The sequence below is a fragment of the Lithobates pipiens genome, unplaced genomic scaffold, assembly GCF_037356315.1.
Source record: "Lithobates pipiens isolate NorthernLeopardFrog02 unplaced genomic scaffold, aLitPip1_a1.2 Scaffold_17, whole genome shotgun sequence".
Classification (NCBI taxonomy): domain Eukaryota; kingdom Metazoa; phylum Chordata; class Amphibia; order Anura; family Ranidae; genus Lithobates; species Lithobates pipiens.
In genome coordinates, this window is record NW_027507755.1 from 4,256,055 (window position 1) to 4,272,017 (window position 15,963).

The 15,963-nt window shown below is 44.8% G+C and overlaps 1 protein-coding gene across 1 annotated transcript in view; it reads left to right on the forward strand.

The window, feature by feature from the left end:
• Window positions 1-12,908, forward strand: part of CWC15 (CWC15 spliceosome associated protein) — a 31,583-nt gene extending 18,675 nt beyond the window's left edge. The window contains exons 6-7 of the mRNA XM_077484948.1: window positions 8,024-8,142; window positions 12,571-12,908. Of these exons, the coding sequence (XP_077341074.1) occupies window positions 8,024-8,142; window positions 12,571-12,700 (249 nt within the window). The 3' untranslated portion in view covers window positions 12,701-12,908. The remainder of the gene's footprint in view (window positions 1-8,023; window positions 8,143-12,570) is intronic.
• The last annotated feature ends 3,055 nt before the right edge of the window (window positions 12,909-15,963 follow it).

The window sequence follows — 15,963 nt, forward strand, 5'->3', positions numbered from 1 at the left end:
GCAGGAAAGTCTATAAGTTATTATTTATTTATTTTTTTTCTTTACATGATTAAGAATGTAACATCTGGTACCGATATCTCTCAGCTAGAAACAAAAAAATAAAAATCTTAATGTTTATCAGAAACATTATTTCATCAACTTTTATTTCCCACATGAACTCCCTAAAGAAAAAAACGTTAAAAAAAAAAAAAAGTGCTTGTGCACAATACTTGGGTAAGGCGCTATGGTGGTTCTCTTGGGGCCGGTTCACACTGCTGCGATGCGGTAACCCTGCAAATCCATTGCGGGTTCCTGCATTGCATGTTTCCCAGTAGCGGTTCACACTTTCCTATGCGAACTGCTGGGAGTGTCGGGTAAAATTTAATGACACCCTCAAATCGGTTTGCATATCGCAGTGTGATCTGCAAACTCGGACAGGAATCGGATCACATGGGTGTGAACACCCATGTGATCCGATTCTGCTGTGGACAAAAAAAGGGTCCTGTGCGAGTTTGATGCAAATTAAGCCATACGATCTTTATGGCTGAAATTGCATCACACAGAGATCGCATGTGATTTTTCACTGCAGTGCGGTGCAAATCGCATCTGATCTCTGACATCGCACCAGTGTGAACCGGCTCTAAGTCATGAATAGGCCATTCCATACGCCTTTTGTGTAAAAGGCAATTATCCATACAGTGCATCCGGAAAGTATTCAGAGCACTTCACTTTTTTATGTTGCAGCCTTATTCTAAAATGGATTGCCTCAAATTTCTACAAACAATACCCCATAAGGACAACGTGAAAGAAATTTGTTTGTTTGAAATCTTTACAAATTAAAAAAAAAAAAAAAAAAAAAAAGACGCACATGTACATAAGTATTCACAGCCTTTTGCCAAGACACTTAACCAGTTGCCGACCGCCGCACGCCGATGTACGTCGGTACAATGGCACGGGCAGGCATAAGGACATACATGTACGTCCCTTGCCTCCCGCGGGTCGGGGGCCCGATCGGGCCCCCGCCCGGTGCCTGCGGCGGTCGGTATTCGTACGGGAGCGATCCCGGACGAGGGGACGGCCATTCATTCATGGCCACCCCCTCGCGATCGCTCCCGACGAATAGAAATCCCCGGTGACATCACTTCCTCTCCTGTAATGTAAACACAGGAGAGGAAGTGATGTATTCTCTCCTCCGTGTCGGTATTTTTCGTTCCGACACGGAGGAGAGCGGATCAGTAAGTTGCACCAACACTCACACACACAGTAGAACATGCCAGGCACACTCACACCCCCCCTTTACCCCCCGATCACCCCCCCAATTACCCCTGCCCCCCAGTCACAGTGACACCAATGTCATTTTTTTTTTTTTTTTTTTGCATTGGTGTCATTTGTGACTGTAATAACTGTTAGGGCAGTTAGAGTTAGCCCCCTTTAGTTCTAATGTACCCCCCTAACCCCCCCAATAAAGGTTTAACCCCGTGATCACCCCCCGTCGCCAGTGTCACTAAGGCTGGGTTCACATTGCAGCGGTTTATGAGAACGAATGTGATTCGCACTGCAGTGCAAATCACATCCGATCTCTGTGCGATTCGAGTTCAGCCATTCGCCGCACCCGCCGCACCCGCCACCCCCGCCGCACCCGCCGCAAATTCGCACGGGACCCTTTTTTTGGCCCGCAGCAGAATCGGATCGCATGGGTGTTCACACCATGCGATCCGAGTTTGCAGATCGCACTGCGATATGCGAACTGATCTGGGGGTGTCAGTAACATTTCACTGACACTCCCAGCAGTTCGCATAGGGCAGTGTGAACTGCCGCCGGGAGGCATGCGATGCGGGAACCCGCCGCGCATTCGTGGCGTTCCCGCATCGCTCCAGTGTGAACCCAGCCTAATAAGCGATCGTTTTTCTGATCGCTGTATTAGTGTCACAGGTGACGCTAGTTAGGCAGGTAGGTATTTAGGTTCGCTGCAGCTTTTTATAGCGCCAGGGACCCCCATATACTACCGCATAAAGCCCCCTAATTGCCCCCTAGTTAACCCTTTCACCAGTGATCACCATATAACTGTTACAGGTGACGCTGGTTGGTTAGTTATTTTTTTATAGTTTCAGGGCACCCGCCATTTATTACCTAGTCTCACTAGTGTACCCCTAAATTTAGGGGTGTCTACTTTCCAAAATGGGGTCATTTGGGGGGGGTTTGTGCCATCTTGGCATTTTATGGCCTTCAAAACTGTAACGCCCTTAGAAAGCCTGAAGGCGGTGCTTGGTTTTCGGGGCCCCGTACGCGGCTAGGCTCCCAAAAAGTCCCACATATGTGGTATCCCCATACTCAGGAGAAGCAGCAGAATTTATTTTGGGGTGTCATTTCACATATGCCCATGGCATGCGTGAGCAATATATCATTTAGTGACAACTTTGTGAAAAAAAAAAAAAAAAAAAAAAGTTTGTAATTTTCCCGCAACTTGTGGCAAAATATAAAATATTCCATGGACTCAACATGCCTCTCAGCAAATAGCTTGGGGTGTCTACTTTCTAAAATGGGGTCATTTGTGGGGGTTTTGTGCCATCTTGGCATTTTATGGCCTTCAAAACTGTAATAGGTAGTGAGGAGTGAAATCAAAAAATTACGCCCTTAGAAAGCCTGAAGGCGGTGCTTGGTTTTCGGGGCCCCGTACGCGGCTAGGCTCCCAAAAAGTCCCACATATGTGGTATCCCCGTACTCAGGAGAAGCAGCAGAATTTATTTTGGGGTGTCATTTCACATATGCCCATGGCATGTGTGAGCAATATATCATTTAGTGACAACTTTGTTAAAAAAAAAAAAAAAAAAAAAAGTTTGTAATTTTCCCGCAACTTGTGGCAAAATATAAAATATTCCATGAACTCAACATGCCTCTCAGCAAATAGCTTGGGGTGTCTACTTTCTAAAATGGGGTCATTTGTGGGGGTTTTGTGCCATCTTGGCATTTTATGGCCTTCAAAACTGTAATAGGTAGTGAGAAGTGAACTCAAAAATTTACGCCCTTAGAAAGCCTGAAGGCGGTGCTTGGTTTTCGGGGCCCCGTACGCGGCTAGGCTCCCAAAAAGTCCCACATATGTGGTATCCCCATACTCAGGAGAAGCAGCAGAATTTATTTTGGGGTGTCATTTCACATACGCCCATAGCATGTGTGAGCAATATATCATTTAGTGACAACTTTGTGTAAAAAAAAAAAAAAAATTTTTTTTTTTGTCATTATTCAATCGCTTGAGGCAAAAAAATAAAATATTCAATGGGCTCAACATGCCTCTTATCAATTTCCTTAGGGGGTCTACTTTCCAAAATGGGGTCATTTGGGGGGGTTTTGTACTGCCCTGCCATTTTAGCACCTCAAGAAATGAGATAGGCAGTCGTAAACTAAAAGCTGCGTAAATTCCAGAAAACGTACCTTAGTTTGTAGATGTGACAACTTTTGCGCAAACCAATAAATATACAATTATTGACTTTTTTTTTACCAAAGACATGTGGCTGAATACATTTTGGCCTAAATGTATGACTAAAATTGAGTTTATTGGATTTTTCTAATAACAAAAAGTAGAAAATATCATTTTTTTTCAAAATTTGCGGTCTTTTTACGTTTATATCGCAAAAAATAAAAATCGCAGAGGCAATCAAATACCATCAAAAGAAAGCTCTATTTGTGGGAAGAAAAGGACGCAAATTTTGTTTGGGTACAACATTGCATGACCGCGCAATTACCAGTTAAAGCAGCGCAGTGCCAAAGTGTAAAAAGACCTCTGGTCATTTACCAGCAAAATGGTCCGGTCTGAAAGTGGTTAAAATCAGGAGCATCATATTTCCACTGATCATCCTTGAGGCCGGGTTCACACTATACTACACAACAGTAGTACAACTTTCATCCTACTTTGCTCTGCGACATCAGTCCTACATTCATCCGACTTTCATGAACAGGATACTACTTTGATCCGACTTTTCAGATAGTACAACTTGTCCTTTGACCAATCGAAACTAACACATACACACTGGGAGGGGCTACAGCAGGGGGCAGGAAATAACGCAATGTCGGATGGTTAGGATAAAGATCTGATTTTGATCCTACTTCAGTGATAGTCAATGGACTGAAGTAGGATCAAAGTCAGACCAAAGTAGTACAGGGAGCATTTTCAAAGTCTGACCGACTTGTGTTGGACAAGTTAAGACGGCTCCCATAGGGAAACATTGATTTTCACACGTCATACGACATGAGCTCCCAATGTCAGAGCGTTTGTCTTACAAGTGTGAACCCAGTCTGAGATGTTTCTACAACTTGATTGGTGTCCACCTGTGGTAAATTCAGTTGATTGGACATGATTTGGAAAGGCACACACCTGTCTATATAGGGTCCCACAGTTACCAGTGCATGTCAGAGCACAAACCAAGCCATGAAGTCCAAGGAATTGTCTGTAGACCTCTGGAGACAGGATTGTTTTGTGGCACAGATCTAGGGGAAGGATACAGAAACATTTCTGCAGTATTGAAGGTCTTAATGAGCACAGTGGCCTCTATAAATGGAGAAGTTTGGAATCACCAGGACTCTTCCTAGAGTGGGCTCGCTGGCCAAACTGAGCGATCGGGGGAGGAAGGACTTAGTCAGGGAGGTGACCAAGAACCCGATGGTTACGCTGACAGAACTGCAGTGTTTCTCTGTTTAGAGAGGAGAACATTCCAGAAGAACAGCCATCTCTGCAGCACTCCACCAATCAGGCCTGTATGGTAGAATGGCCAGATGGAAGCCACTCCTCAATAAAAAGCACATGGCAGCCCAGCTGGATTTTGCCAAAAGGGACCTGAAGGACTCTCAGACCATGAGAAACAAAATTTTCCAGTCTGATGACAATAAGATTGAACTCTTTGGCCTGAATAGCGAGAGTCATGTCTGGAGGAAACCAGGCACCGCTCATCACCTGGCCAATACAGATCTGAAAATGACTGACTGTGCACTGACACTCCCAATCCAACCTGATGGTACTTGAGGTCCTGCAAAGAAGAATGGGAGAAACTGCCCAAAAATAGGTGTGCCAAGCTTGTAGCATCATACTGAAAAAGACTTGAGGCTGTAATTGGTGCCAAAGGTGTTTCAATAAAGTATTGAGTAAAGGCTGTGAATACTTATGTGCTTGTGCATTTTTTTATTTTTTTTATTTGTGTAGATTTCAAACAAACGTCTTTCATGTTGTCATAATGGGGTATTGTTTGTAGAATTTTGAGGAGAATAATCAATTTAATCCTTTTTGAAATAAGTTTGTAACCTAACAAAATGTGGGAAAAATGAAAGCGCTGTGAATACTTTCTGGATGCACTGTATATACAGAAGGGGCTGAAGACAAAACAGTGATTTTGGCGGGGGGGGGGGGGGGGGCGGGCGCACAAGAGTGAAAACGCTAGGAAAACTTTGCTTACTGTGAAGACTCTGCGTAGGGGACACTGGCTCAACCCAATGCACCTTATTTAAAGTTGACCTTTACTTAAAGTGAAGATTTGCTGTCATATAGGGAACAGTTACAAATGGTAATTTTTCTACCCGGAAAGATTTCTCCTGAAAACGGCAAAACACTCCTGTGCCTTATGCGTTTAACAGTGTATTTGCAGTGTGAGATCTAAGGCACTGCTGCCTCTGATTGCTCATGTCAGGAGATTTGGAGTGAGAATGATCGATTGTCACTACTGCGCTGTACGCTGTTCTTCTGGCTGGAAAGGAAACTCTACCTAAGGACCTGCAGTGCAAGGTCTCCTTGCTTCTGCTTCATTCGTTCTGTGTATCTGTGCCTTCTGCACCTCTCTTGCTGGATGTAGAATATTTATCGAGCAGCCATCACGGGAGGGCAGCTTTGACAACAGGAAGCAAAGTCCTGCTTATCCACCACGATGGCCTCCTCCACACAGTGATGTGTGGAACAAGGCATGGTAAGGCAATAATGGAGAAAAGATCAGCTGCAGGAAGTATTCTGGTAACGTTTGTCATCTGCTTGGATTTTTTTTGGGCACAGTTTCCACAGTAATGGTCCTCTTTATTAGTATTGTGAGAACGTATCTTCCCTGTAGGCCTCATTAGAGGATTGTAGGTTTGTCTTAAGTTGGAACAGGAACAATTTTTTAAGTGCAACTCCAGCCCAAAAAAGTTTTTTGGATAGCGTAGGTAATTAACACCCCTATAATGTTTCTTTTTACTGTCTGTGCCCCTGTTGAGAAGAGTTCATGTCACCTTTTGTCCCTGTGACAATTGCATTTTGAGAATTTTGGATTGTTGTGGAAACGAAGATTGGTGATAAAGCTTCTGTGGAGATGCCTTTTTCCCATAATAACTCTTACAGGAGAGAATTTTCCTTTCCTAGGGGTAGATTTCCTTTCACTTCCTGTTGTCTCCCTCTATTTGTAAGTATGAGTTGTTTTGTAACTTGTGACTATTTGTGGTGCAGAACAAAGCGATGTTCACCCTTTGCATGATTGGGTGAAGTTGTAGTGTCAGAGTCTTCACCATCCTGCTACCCACTGATTCCCATCCTGAGGCCATAGCTTAAGCCAGCCACGGATGGTTCGAATCTTGGCCAGTTCAGCATCTATGGGCTGGCTGGTTGTTCTCGAGCTGATCCATTATTGACTTGGATATAACCGGGATGGAGGATTAATGCATGCGATTATTGCCAGTGGCTGTAGCGGCTAGCAATCGCTGTGCTCTCCCGACTGGGTCGGTTCCCCGGTCCCCCTACCTGGAGAACACCATAGCTCTGGGGGGAGGGATTCCCCCATCAACACTGGCTGTGTTGATAAGGCAATCAAGCAATTTTTGTATCATCTGTAGCCTGCCTTAGGCTGGGTTCACACTGCTGCGGGGGGAGATCCGGATGTGATTCGCACCGCAAATCACATCCGATCTCCGTAGCGATGCGAGTTCAGCCATACAAATAGTATGGCTGAACTCGCAGCGCTCCCGCAGCAAACTCGCACGGGACCCTTTTTTTGGTCCGCAACAGAATCGGATCGCATGGGGGTTCACACCATGCGATCCGATTCCTGTGCGAGTCGGCAGATCGCACTGCGATATGCGGACGGATCTGGGGGTGTCATTAACATAACATTGACACTCCCAGCCGTCCGCATAGGGCAGTGTGAACTGCCGGCGGGAGTAATGCGATGCGGGAAAACGCCGCGGATTCGCGGCGTTCCCGCATCGCAGCGGTGTGAACCCGGCCTTAGACTCCATTTGCCATGCACACACCTGAGGCCTGCTGGTGTTCTGTGGAGCAGTTTGGGAACAAATTCACAAATACTTTCTCAGCTACCAAATGCCTGCAAGGTGAATGTTTGTTTGTTTTTTGTTTTAAAAATGAACTCTTCTTACCACTGTTTTGCATCTACACTGAAATCTAACCCCCATACATATGCAGGTCCTACATGGGTCAGTTTCCGAATGAATTTTCATTTGAAAATCAGAAATTTTGTGTGTTTTTGTGAGCCGATGATGCCACCATTTGGTTAAAAAATTTGGCCAATCAATTTCACCTCCTGTTGCTACAGAAATGAATTTTCATGGCCAGGAATCTTCTTTTCTTTCAGGGAACTTTTCTTTTCTTCACACATCATTAATTCGAAAACCGTTCATTTTGAAAAATGTCCAACGTGCCCGATCACTCAAATTCAATGGCCGCACGAAAACCGGCCATTACTGTGACCCACTAATTGTGCAAAATTCGAATGAAAATTCTTAGATAAGATTTTCGAAAATTATCAAATATGTTGACCATCACTGGTTAAGGAGCTTTGGTACTACTATTGGTATGATTTCAGGTTGGCCTCCATGGTGCATTGTTCTATTATAATTCTTTGTTTAGGCAACTTTACAATCGCAGTTCAATAAGCGGCAACAGCATCTTCTACTGATATTAATAAGTATACCCAGAGAACTGGGAATCTCTGTGGAAAATGGCCCCATCTAGTCTGAGAAAAATAAATGTTCTCTAACACTGCAAGGTGACCGTTAACAACATCTATGTGATTACTTAAAGGAATTAGAGCAGAAAGCGGAAGAGGAGAGAATTCGAATGGAGAATATATTAAGTGGCAATCCTCTGCTGAACCTCACAGGCCCTGCACAGTCTCAAGCCAGTTTTAAAGTAAAACGGAGGTAAGTAATACATATAAAGTATTTATAGGCGGTGCATATGTATTATTGTATTTTGGATCTACTAAAGCTGAACTCCTCCAGCCAGGTAAAAAAAAAGTGAAAAAAAAAACCCCATAACAAGTTTTTCCTAATTAGTTAAAACGTGACTCCACAGTTAATGTCTTTTTTAAAATGGTTTATTTGGGCCAAGCTTGCCCAAATGAACTATTTACTGCACTAACATGTGCGCTTGCGTGGTGCGCTGTATAGCGTACACAGTGCTGTGTTCTGCCACTAGGACTCAAACTTCCCATCCCACTTGTGGGGAATATTGAGTTGGGTTGCTCAGCCATTCTTGGGAAGCTTTGTATTCTAGAAATTAATGCAAACTTCCTCTGATTGGCTGAGGTAGGTGAATGAGGTCATGACCTCTGCCTCAGCCAATCAAAGCTCAGTATTCATTCATAGAATACAATGCTTCCTGTAAATGGCTGAGCTGTGCTCAACCCTACTCATTCTTCCAGGAACGGGACAGGAAGTTTGAGTCCCATTGCCGGAACACCAATGCCAATGCAATATATACTGACAAAAGGATGATTTCTATCACTACCCAGTCAGCAAGCTGAAGGTGTGATCTTGGCTGCGCTGCAACAGCAGTAGAAGAGACCTTGCTTCACTTTCTGGTAGGTGTCTCTGGACCACAAGGCTGGCTGCACAGAATTAAAACTCCTATTGATTGTTAATATTTTGTATATTCAGCTACTTGTCTAGACTTCAGCTTTAGGCTGGGTTCACACTGGTACGACAAACACTCCGACATTCTGAGCTCATGTCGCATGACGTGTGAAATTCAATGTTTCCCTGATACAGTGCCCCCTGCACTACGTTGATCCTACTTCAGCCCATTGAATATCACTGAAGTCGGATCAAAGTCAGATCGCCATCTTAACTGATCCGACTTTGGCATGCGACTTGTGCTCTGATCTTGAAGGGTAACTCAACGGCAAATGGGGAAAAAAAAAACAGCATGGGTTCCCGCTCCAAGAGCATACCAGGCCCTTCGGTCTGGCATGCATTTTAAGGGGAACCCCCAAAATCCATACGAGACCCTTATCCGACAGGTCAGGAAAGGGGGGTGTGGATGAGCAAGTGCCCCCCTCCTGAACCGTACCAGGTCGCATTCCCTCAACATGGGGGGGATGGGTGCTTTGGGGCAGGGGGCGCTTATTCCCGACAACCCTGGCCGTTGGTTGTCGAGGTCTGCCGGCGGGGGGCTTATTGGAATCTGGAAGCCCCCAGATGCCGGCCCCCCACCCTATGTGAATGAGTATGGGGTACATTGTACCCCTACCCATTCACCAAAAAAAAAAAAAGTGTCAAAAATAAAACGCACAGGTTTTTAAAGTAATTTATTAAAGCAGCTTTGGCTTCAATTCCAATATTCTTCTCCCCTCTCTGGCCCTTCTGCTGATGTCTTCTGCCTCTGCCGGTTTTTCTCCCCTCTCTGGCCCTTCTGCTGATGTCTTCTGCCTCTGCCAGTTTTTCTCCCCTCTACGGTTCTTCTCCGCTGATGTCTTCTAGCCCTCTCCGGTTCTTCTGCCTCTGCCCGCTGTCTTCTGCCTCTGCCCGCTGTCTTCTGCCTCTGCCCGCTGTCTTCTGCCTCTGCCCGCTGTCTTCTGCCTCTGCCCGCTGTCTTCTGCCTCTGCCCGCTGTCTTCTGCCTCTGCCCGCTGTCTTCTGCCTCTGCCCGCTGTCTTCTGCCTCTGCCCGCTGTCTTCTGCCTCTGCCCGCTGTCTTCTGCCTCTGCCCGCTGTCTTCTGCCTCTGCCCGCTGTCTTCTGCCTCTGCCCGCTGTCTTCTGCCTCTGCCCGCTGTCTTCTGCCTCTGCCCGCTGTCTTCTGCCTCCGCCGCGTTTTGTCCGCTGTCTTCTGTCTCCGTTCTTCCAACGTTGACACTCACTCTAATGCTGGGTGCATTGACGTCACCCAGAGGCCACGCACCTTATGACGTCACCACCCTGGGCATAATGGGGCGGTGACGTCATAAGGGGCAGGGCCTCCAGGTGACATAACCTGGTGACCCCACCCCATGCCAATATAAGTAGTGGCACACCGCACACCCAGCATTAGAGTGGGAAAGAGCATCAAGTCAACATCGGGAGAAGATCCGGCAAAAGAGCGAGAGGATGCGGCAGAGGTAGTGGACAGTGGGAGAAGAACTGGAGAGGGCCAGAAGAGCCGGAGAGGGGAGAAGTCGGAAGAGCTTCCTTAATAAAATACTTTAAAAACCTGTGTACTGTGTGTTTTTATTTTTTAGGTGAATGGGTAGGGGTACGATGTACCCCATACTTATTCACATAGGGTGGGGTTGAGATCTGGGGGCCCCCTTGTTAAAGGGGGTTTTCATATTCCGATAAGCCCCCCCCCCCCACCCGCAGACCCCGGCAAGGGTTGTCGGGAAGAGGCCCTTGTCTTCATCAACATGGGGACAAGGTGCTTTGTGGTGGGGGGTGCAGGGCCTTTTTTTTTTTTTTTTTTTTGCTGACCTGCAAAGTAAAGGCATATGCTAGTATGCACAGTATGTGAAACTTATCTGCAAACAAAGCCCTTGTTGTCACCGCTGAAGGCCGCATCCACCTTCGCCCGTCTTCCTTCCAGGTCCGCAAACTCCGGCCCTGTGAGCCGAGTGACATCTTCCTTCCAGTCACGGCACATAGCTCTGAAGAAATGGCATGGGTGCTGTTCCTTCAGAGCGCATGCGCCAATGACGTCATCGGTGGTGTACACAGTAAATGTCTCCTAAACAGTGCAAGTTTAGGAGATATTTACATTACCCATAGTTAAGCCGCCTTCATAGGCTCACCTTTTTAGGTATAAACAATACAAGGAAGTTTACTTCCTCTTCAATGGCAGAAATCTAATATAAAACACTTGCTGCATACACCTTCTCAACCTCAGTGGAAAGCCTGACTACATATTAATCTGACTTGCAGTGTTCCATTTTAAAGAGAAGAGGGAATGCAAGAAACGCCTCAATACTGGGGAGATTACAATTTTACACTTTTTTTATTTTGCAAAATTGTTATATATGCATCTTCTTTCTCAGCTTGTTTCATGCGTGTTTTTCTATTTAACATTTGTATGTTTACGCATTTAATGCTTCATGTATGTTTAAAGCCTAGTACACGCAGGCCGAATGTCAGGTGATATTGGCCCGGTCCAATAGAAACGGGCCAACGGTTGGCCTGTGTGTATACCAGCCTCTTTCGAAGGGTCATGTTTGAAAAAGGGTCTGCCAACCAACTCCCAGTCGTCGCTCCCAGTTGGTTGCTGGGAGCGCTGACTGGAGTGTTCTGTCAGAACACAGTAGCACAACAGGGGAGATCGTTGTACTAACATCGGATTGTTAGTACAGTGGCTCTGACTTGAGCTGTCAATTTCAAAAGTAGTAGTGTGTATGAGGGGCAGATTCTGCTTTGCTCAGCAGGGGATCAGCCTGCTGAGAAGAGCGAGCGAATGATGGGTCCGTGTCCACTCAGTATCTGCAGAGTGGACACAGAGTGTGGTCTGGGAAGCTGACTGCCCTCCCATCCGATCATTGTGAAACCTAAATGGGTTAATCTTCTGCATTGTGTAAAAAAGGCTGTTTGATCTGGTCTTCTCTGATCCTCCCTTTGTTCCAGTGTCCCTAATTCCATCTCCTAGAACAGATAGATCAGAGCACTGGGAGGCACTCTGTACATGCTCAGTTTGGTGTGTATTGCTAGAGAGATTTCTTTATTTTATTTTTTTATTGGGAGGGTGCATGTGATCAGCACAGGGTCAACCAGCACGGTCAAGACAGTCAGGGGTCATGCAGACTCATAGGACAGTCAGAGAAGAATGAAAACTCCTTCTACAAGCTTTAACCAGTGCTTGGCCAGACATTGATTGAAGTCACAAGACTGCTATATATATATATATATATATATATATATATATATATATATATATATATATATATATATATATATATATATATATATATATATATATATTTGGTGAGATGAAAAGGTATTTAGCAGTTTCTATTTACTAAAATATTGCATTTACATGTCCTGTATACTGTGGGAGACCAGATATAGTGAATGCAGGTTCTGGTTTTAGTAACACTTTAAATTGTGTTGATTTGCAGATATTGTTGTAGGCTCCTATTAGAGCATGGGTGCTCAACTTGTGGCCCTCCAGCTGTTGCAGAACTACAAGTCCCATGAGGTATTGCAACGCTGACAGTTACAAGCATGAGTCCCAAAGGCAGAGGCATGATGGGACTTGTAGTTACGTGACAGCTGTAGGGCCACAGATTGCACACCCATGTTTTATAGAGGTTACAGTGTATCTGACCATGTTCTTTGTTGTGTTGTATAAATCTATGTATTTATTAATCTGCATCCCTGACATCTCTGCCTGCAGGTGGGATGATGATGTCGTGTTTAAGAACTGTGCAAAAGGAGTGGATGAAATGAAAAAAGACAAGCGATTTGTGAACGACACCCTACGTTCTGAGTTCCACAAGAAATTCATGGAGAAATACATCAAGTAGTACAGTTTTATGTGCTTCACCCGGAAGACTGAATGTTTTAACTTATCATCTGAGGATATCAGTTGGCTCTTGAACTGCTCCTAAGTTGAGTTGGAAGTTCCATCACCTAATGAAATTTGTTGCAATATTCCATGACCCCCCCCCCACCCCCCAGGTTCTCTTCACCATATTTTGTGACCCTGTGTGAATAAACACCCATTTTTTTCTAGTTTCTTGTGTTTTTATTTTATTTTTTTGTTTTGTTTTTTATATTGTTATGATGATGTTTTAAGTGTAGAATTATACATTGTGTCATTAAAGGGATTACACCATGCTACCTTATTTGCATTGTATGCTTTTAATTCATGCACAGTTTGCTGCTGTTAAAGCAATCTTAAGATGGTCATACGCTAGTAGATTTTTGAATGGGGGTTCGTACAAAATTTGTACAAAGATTCTCAGTCCATTGAATGATTTGACAAAATGTCACTTGAAAATACTTCAAAATTTAGTTTCCATTTAACATCTAATTTTGGAATGAATGGACTTTACCAAATGAAAACCACCATACACTGCTAGAAATGAGTTCATTCCAGATATACGGGGTATATCTTACTCCTTTGACTTTCCTTGTCACTGCGGTCGAAAACAAACACTGATTTCACCGCACTAAGACCCCTTTCACACTGAGGTGCTTTACAGGTGTGTTTTTGCCCTAAAAATAACACCTGTAAACTGCCTCTTCTGTGGCCCCAATAGCGACTGTAAACTGCAAGCGTAACCCCCCCCAGTGTGAAAGCACTCAGGCTTTCACACTGGGTCGGTACGCTTGCACGACCGGGAAAAAAAAGTCCTGAAAGCTGCATCTTTGGGGCGGTGCGGGAGCACTGGATACACAGCTCCTCCACCACCCCTGCCCATTGAAATTAATGGGCGCCGCTTTGAAAGCTGCGCTAAGGGGGCGCTTTAACCCCTTCTGGGGGGCTAAAAGCTTCCCGCTTGCGACGCCAAAGCGCCGCTAAGACTAGTAGCGCTTTACTGCTAATGCCCACACCGCCCCCGCGTGAAAGTAGTCTAAGCATTAGATAATTGAACAAGCATTCTTAAAACAAAGAAAAAAACTTGGTACAAAATTCTATTCGTGTATGGCCAGCTTTGTTTTAGTTAGAATTTCTTTGACATTGTTAGCTGGGCAGATTAAGAAAATACTGTAAGTGCATAATGTAAAGCTTGGAGCAGCAAGTAAAATCAGTCATTGAATTGCCAACTAAGAGACAGAACTGTGCAATGTCAGTAGCTTACGGATACATAACACTGGCAGTTAGTGTGGTCACAGAGTTGCTTTTTGTTACAGGTCCAGAGCTGCCAAGAAACATTACTTCTTCTCTCATTGAGTTTGGTTCACACTGCTGCAACACGGAATCCGACTTGAGATCCCAAGTCACATGACACGTAAAATGCAATGTTTCCCTATGAGACCCGTCTTAACTGATGCTACACAAGTTGCTCTGATTGTAGAAAAGGTTCCTGCACTACTTTGGTCCAACTTGGGTGCGATTCTAGCCTTTGTACATGCTCCTAAATACCATTTAAGTCGGAAGGAAGTCACAGTTTGCCCTGAGCCTAATGGTTATTGTGATGGTAAGAAAATATGAACTGACAGGATTGGGTCTCGGAAACTGCACTAATGATCAGATTATCGGACGATCGCTCTGAAAGTGGTATTTTTCGTCTGATTTTCTCATCGTGTTTACTAGGCATTGGGTGCCTAGAGGCTGGAAGCTCTTTCTATGGCAGTGTTCTCTTTAACAGCTTGACTGTCAGGGTAAATCGCCACAGAAAAACCATGGTTGATTAGTCTAATTCTCTTAAACATGATCTGACTAATACAGACTCTAGATCAGGGATCTGCAATTAGCGGACCTCCAGCTGTTGCAAAACTACAAGTGCCATCATGCCTCTGCCTCTGGTTGTCATGCTGGTGGCTGTCAGAGTCTTGCTATGCCTCATGGGACTTGTAGTTCTGCAACAGCTGGAGGTCCACTAATTGCAAATCCCTGCTCTAGATGATCAATGCCTCTGGCTCTGAACTAGCTGTAATGGGTTGTTGGATATTTCCTGTCTTGTTACAGAACATATGGACTGCGCTCTGTGGCTAAAGCGTTGGACCATGGAACTTGTAAGAACTGTTTGCTCTTCATGGCTTTCAAGGGACAATGCCTTTTCGGACCAACTCATTGTCCTCTAGCCCAGTGGAAAGGGCCTAAGGAGCATAATTTTACAGGTCTTCTCCATCCATTATTCCCAGAGGGCATCCTTTTACATGTCGAGACCTGCTCAGTCTTGGTTCTCCAACCACCTTCAAAAGTCTGCCAGTTTTACCAAGATGCTGTCCTTGGTATGAGGTTCCACCCCCTTTTTCCTGAGTGGAAGGATGCCTGTTGGCTTTTTGCGAATACTTGGAAACACCAGGTTGCAAAAGGATTTTTCCCAGGGTTACATACTCGTGTTATGTTCCCTGCTGCCTCCTCACTTTTTGACTCCCTGTGCCACCTCAGTACTTTACAATCTCTATTGGGTGCTCTATGGATTCTTGGACCAATAGGTCATCACCCAGATTTCTGCTATGGAATGTTTTTTTTTTTTTTTTTTTTAGTTCAAAGCAGAGACTTCACACCATCTTAAGGCAAAACATTCCGAGTGGAATCAATCTGTTTTTGCTCCTTTTTTTTTTTATCACAGAGACTTTTTGGCCTCAGTGGACAAAAGAGGCCTACTTACAAATGCCCATTTTTTTTTTTCAGCTGATCAACACTTGCTATGCTTTGCAGTGGGGCTATTGCCTTAACAATTTGTGACCCTTCTATTTGGCTTCTAATAGTCTCTTCATGTGTTCTCCAAGGTGCCAACTCCAGTGTTGATCCTCTCCTTGAAGGAACAAGGACTCTGGAGGGCTGTCTCCCTAACTGCCCAGATGTTAGAGTTTTGGATAAATCCTGAACCTTCAGAAGTTGTTGGACATCACTTGGACAATTGGGGTTAGTCTTGGCAATTTACTGGACAAAGTTTTATCTTCTCCGGGACAAACATTAGACTGTCCAGTCTTCATCTAGAAGCCCACCTGACTCTGGTTTTGGGATCTAGCTCTATCATCTGGGAGGTTATTCCTTCCCTTGTTGTGGAAGATCCTGATGATGGGTGCCAACCTGTTGATGGAATCTGTTCTCCCTAACCTCTTCACGCCCACGCTATAGCCAAAAGACTACTACAGTGTGGGCCTAAAT